The following is a 5,000-nucleotide window of genomic DNA, read 5'->3' as shown; positions in this document are numbered from 1 at the left end:
TAGCCACGCCCACTAGAGACGCTTGTGAGTAGTAGACAGGTGTATAAGCAGAAGAAAAGCCCAGATAACGAGCTCGTCCTCGTCTCACTGAGATTTATCTCTGTGCTCCTCGTTTCTCGCTGCTGTACCCACCTGTCACACTGGCGGCACTGCAGGATCAGCTCGTCCTCCCTGTAGGTGCGCACACACACCGGGCACACGGCCAGGCTGGCACACGGACCACACTGTGTGTAGTTATTCTGCCAATCACAGCGCAGCCCGGGGGACGTGGCGCCACACTGAGTACACAACACACACCTGGGGGCAAGACACACAGAGAGGGAGACAAAGGGGTTAATATATATACATATATTCATTTGTATTTACACAAATAAGAGAAAAAAAGATACACACGAGCAGTGAGACCTGGGTTGAGACCTGACCTGAGAGCTGACAGCCGAGCAATGAGAGGCGAGCAGTGAGAGCTGAGCAGTGAGAGATGAGCAGTAAGAGATGAGCAGTCAGACTGAGAGCCAAGCTGAGCAGTGAGAGATGGAAGCTAAGCTGAACAGTAAAGCTGAGCTAAGAGCAGAGCTAAGAATTGAGAGCTGAGCTGAGACAGTTGAGAGCTGAGAGTTGAGAGCTAAGAGTTGAGAGCTGAGCTGAGCAGTGAGCAGTGAGAGCTGAGCATTGAGAGCTGAGCAGTGAGAGCTGAGCATTGAGAGCTGAGCAGTGAAAGCTGAGCTAACAGCTAAAAACAGAGTTGAGAACTGAGAGTTGAGCTTTGAGAGCTGAGCTGAGATAGCTGAGCTAAGCAGTGAGTGCTAAGCAGTGAGTGCTAAGCAGTGAGTGCTAAGCAGTGAGTGCTAAGCAGTGAGTGCTAAGCAGTGAGTGCTAAGCAGTGAGTGCTAAGCAGTGAGTGCTAAGCAGTGAGTGCTGAGCTGAGCAGTGAGAGCTGAGAGTTAAGAGCTGAGAAGATAGCTGAGCTGAGAGAGCTGAGCAGTGAGAGCTGAGAGTTAAGAGCTTAGTAGTGAGAGCTGAGCTGAGAGTTGAGAGCTGAGCAGTGAGACCTGAGTTGAGAGCTAAGCAGAGAGCTGAGCAGTGAGAGCTGAGAGCTATGCAGTGAGAGCAGAGAGCTATGCAGTGAGAGCAGAGAGCTATGCAGTGAGAGCTGAGCAGTGAGAGCTGAGCAGTGAGTGCTAAGCAGTGAGTGCTGAGCTGAGCAGTGAGAGCTGAGAGTTAAGAGCTGAGAAGATAGCTGAGCTGAGAGAGCTGAGCAGTGAGAGCTGAGAGTTAAGAGCTTAGTAGTGAGAGCTGAGCTGAGAGTTGAGAGCTGAGCAGTGAGACCTGAGTTGAGAGCTAAGCAGAGAGCTGAGCAGTGAGAGCTGAGAGCTATGCAGTGAGAGCAGAGAGCTATGCAGTGAGAGCAGAGAGCTATGCAGTGAGAGCTGAGCAGTGAGAGCTGAGCAGTGAGAGCTGAGCAGTGAGAGCTGAGAGTTGAGCAGTGAGAGCTGAGAGTTGAGCAGTGAGAGCTGAGCAGTTAGAGCTGAGTTGAGAACTGAGAGTTCAGAGTTGAGTAGAGAGCTGAGAGTTGAGCTGAGCCGAGCTGAGCTAAAATTTAAGAGCTGAGCAGTGAAAGCTAAGTAGTGAGTTAAAAGCTGAGTTGAGAGTTAAACAGTGTGAGCTGAGCTGAGAGCTGAACTGAGTTGAGAGCTGAGCTGAGAGTTGACAGCTGAGCTGAAAGCTAAGCTGAGTTGAGAGCTGAGCAGGGAGTTAAAAGGGAGTTAATAACAGAGGTAAGGACCGAGAGTTGAGAGCTGAGTAGAGAGCTAAGTAGAGAGCTGGGAGTTGAGCTAAGCCATGAGAGCTGAGCAGTGAGAGCCGAGCTGAAAGTTAAGAGCTGAGCAGTGAGAGCTGAGCAGTGAAAGCTGAGCCGAGTTGAGAGCTGAGCAGAGAGTTAAAAGCTGAGTTGAGAGATAAACAGTGAGAGCTGAGCTGGGAGCTGAGCTGAAAGCTGAGAAGAGGGCTAAGCAGTGAGAAATGAGCAGTGAGAGCTGAGCAGTGAGAGCTGAGAAGTAAGCTGAGAGCTGAGCAGTGAGAGCTGAGAGTTGAGCAGTGAGAGCTGAGAGTTGAGCAGTGAGAGCTGAGCAGTTAGAGCTGAGTTGAGAACTGAGAGTTCAGAGTTGAGTAGAGAGCTGAGAGTTGAGCTGAGCCGAGCTGAGCTAAAATTTAAGAGCTGAGCAGTGAAAGCTAAGCAGTGAGTTAAAAGCTGAGTTGAGAGTTAAACAGTGTGAGCTGAGCTGAGAGCTGAACTGAGTTGAGAGCTGAGCTGAGAGTTGACAGCTGAGCTGAAAGCTAAGCTGAGTTGAGAGCTGAGCAGGGAGTTAAAAGGGAGTTAATAACAGAGGTAAGGACCGAGAGTTGAGAGCTGAGTAGAGAGCTAAGTAGAGAGCTGGGAGTTGAGCTAAGCCATGAGAGCTGAGCAGTGAGAGCCGAGCTGAAAGTTAAGAGCTGAGCAGTGAGAGCTGAGCAGTGAAAGCTGAGCCGAGTTGAGAGCTGAGCAGAGAGTTAAAAGCTGAGTTGAGAGATAAACAGTGAGAGCTGAGCTGGGAGCTGAGCTGAAAGCTGAGAAGAGGGCTGAGCAGTGAGAAATGAGCAGTGAGAGCTGAGCAGTGAGAGCTGAGAAGTAAGCTGAGAGCTGAGCAGTGAGAGCTGAGCAGTGAGAGCTGAGAAGTGAGAGCTGAGAAGTGAGAGCTGAGAAGTAAGTTGAGAGCTTAGAAGTAAGTTGAGAGCTTAGAAGTAAGTTGAGAGCTGAGCAGTGAGAGCTGAGAGTTAAGAGCTGAGAGTTAAGAGCTGAGAGTTGAGAGCTGAGAGTTAAGAGCTGAGAGTTGAGAGCTGAGAGTTGAGAGCTGAGAGTTGAGAGCTGAGCAGTGAGAGCTGAGCAGGGAGAGCTGAGCAGGGAGAGCTGAGCAGGGAGAGTTGAGAACTGGGAGTTGAGGACTAAGAGTTGAGAGCTAAGTAGAGAGCTGAGAGTTGAGCTAAGCCACAAGAGCTGAGCAGTGAGAGCTGAGCAGTGAGAGCTGAGCTAAAAGTTAAGTGCTGAGCTGAGAGCTGAGCAGTGAGAACTGAGCAGTGGGAGCTGAGCAATGAGAGCTGAGCTGAGTTAAGAGCTGAGCAGTGAAAGCTGAGCAGAGAGTTAAAAGCTGAGTTGAGAGCTGAGCAGTGAGAGCTGAGAGTTAAGAGCTGAGCAGTGAGAGCCGAGAACAGAGTTGAAAAGTGAGTTGAGAGGTGAGCTGAGAGCTGAGCTGAGAGTTGTGCTAAGAGTTGAGAGCTGAGCTAAGAGTTGAGAGCTGATCTAAGAGTTGAGAGCTAAGCTGAAAGCTAGGCACTAAGAGCTGAGCTGAGATAGCTGAGCTAAGCAATGAGTGCTAAGCAGTGAGAGCTGAGCTGAGCAGTGAGAACTGAGAGTTAAGAGCTGAGAAGAGAGCTGAGAGTTAAGAGCTTAGTAGTGAGAGCTGAGCTGAAAGTTAAGAGCTAAGTTGAGACCTTAAGAGTAAAAGCTGAGAAGAGAGCTGAGCAGTGACAGCTGAGAGTTGAGAGTTGTGCAGTGAAAGCTGAACAGCAAAAGCTAAGTTGAGACCTGAGAGTTGAGTAGAGAGCTGAGAGTTGAGCTGAGCCATGAGAGCTGAGCAATGAGAGCTGAGCTGAAAGTTAAGAGCTGAGCTGAGCGCTGAGCAGTGAGAGCTGAGCAGTGAGAGCTGAGCAGTGAGAGCTGAGCAGTGAGAGCTGAGCAGTGAGAGCTGAGCAGTGAGAGCTGAGCAGTGAGTTAAAAGCTGAGTTGATAGTTAAACAGTGAGAGCTGAGCTAAAAGCTGAGAAAAGAGCTAAGTAGAGAGCTGAGCAGTAAAAGCTGAGAGTTGTGCAGTGAGAGCTGAGAGTTGAGATCAGAGCAGTGAGAGCAGAGCAGTGAGAGCTAAACAGTGAGAGCAGAGAAGTAAGAGCTGAGCAGTGAGAGTTGAAAGTTGAGAGCGGAGCAGTGAGAGCTGAGCAGGGAGTTAAAAGGGAGTTAATAACAGAGTTGAGGACAGAGTTGAGAGCTGAGTAGAGAGCTGAGAGTTGAGCTAAGCAGTGAGAGCTGAGCAGTGAGAGCTGAGCCAAGTTAAGAGCTGAGCAGAGAGTTAAAAGCTAAGTTGAGAGATAAACAGTGAGAGCTGAGCTGGGAGCTGAGCTGAAAGCTGAGAGCTGAACTGAAAGATGAGCAGTGAGAAATGAGCAGTGAGAGCTGAGAACAGAGCTGAGAACAGAGATGAGAACTGAGAGATGAGAACTGAGAGATGAGAACTGAGAGATGAGAACTGAGAGATGAGAACTGAGAGATGAGAACTGAGAGATGAGAACTGAGAGATGAGAACTGAGAGATGAGCGATGAGAAGTAAGTTGAGAGCTGAGCAGTGAGAGCTGAGAGTTAAGAGCTGAGAGTTGAGCTAAGCCACGAAAGCTGAGCAATGAGAGCTGGGCAGTGAGAGTTGAGCTAAAAGTTAAGAGCTGAGCTGAGAGCTGAGCAGTAAGAACTGAGCCGAGTTAAGAGCTGAGCAGTGAAAGCTGAGCAGTAAAAGCTGAGCAGAGAGTTAAAAGCTGAGTTGAGAGTTAAACAGTGGGAGCTGAGCTGAGAGCTGAGCAGTGAGAGCTGAGAGTTAAGAGCTGAGCAGTAAGAGCCGAGAACTGAGAGTTGAAAAGTGAGTTGAGAGGTGAGCTGAGAGCTGAGTTGAAAGTTGAGAGTTGAGCTAAGAGTTGAGAGCTGAGCTAAGAGTTAAGAGCTAAACTGAAAGCTAAGCACTGAGAGCTGAGCTGAGATAGCTGAGCTAAGCAATGAGTGCTAAGCAGTGAGAGCTGAGCAGTGAGAGCTGATAGTTAAGAGCTGAGAAGAAAGCTGAGCTGAGAGAACTGAGCAGTGAGAGCTAAGATGAAAGCTTAACAGTGAGAGCTGAGAAGAAAGCTGAGCAGTGACAGCTGAGATTTGAG

General features: G+C 49.2%; 1 protein-coding gene across 16 annotated transcripts in view; it reads right to left on the bottom strand.

Annotated features, from left to right (window-relative positions):
- Nucleotides 1–5,000, bottom strand: part of kmt2ca (lysine (K)-specific methyltransferase 2Ca) — a 191,174-nt gene that overhangs the window by 59,987 nt on the left and 126,187 nt on the right. For all 16 annotated transcript variants that reach the window (XM_083543047.1, XM_083543040.1, XM_083543041.1 and 13 more), the window contains one exon: nucleotides 133–297. In XM_083543047.1, the coding sequence (XP_083399173.1) occupies nucleotides 133–297 (165 nt within the window). The remainder of the gene's footprint in view (nucleotides 1–132; nucleotides 298–5,000) is intronic.

Source organism: Silurus aristotelis, assembly GCF_946808225.1.
Source record: "Silurus aristotelis genome assembly, chromosome: 1".
NCBI classification, from domain to species: Eukaryota; Metazoa; Chordata; class Actinopteri; order Siluriformes; family Siluridae; genus Silurus; species Silurus aristotelis.
The sequence above is the reverse complement of the archived record's forward strand: the minus strand, read 5'-3'. Positions and strand labels throughout refer to the sequence as shown.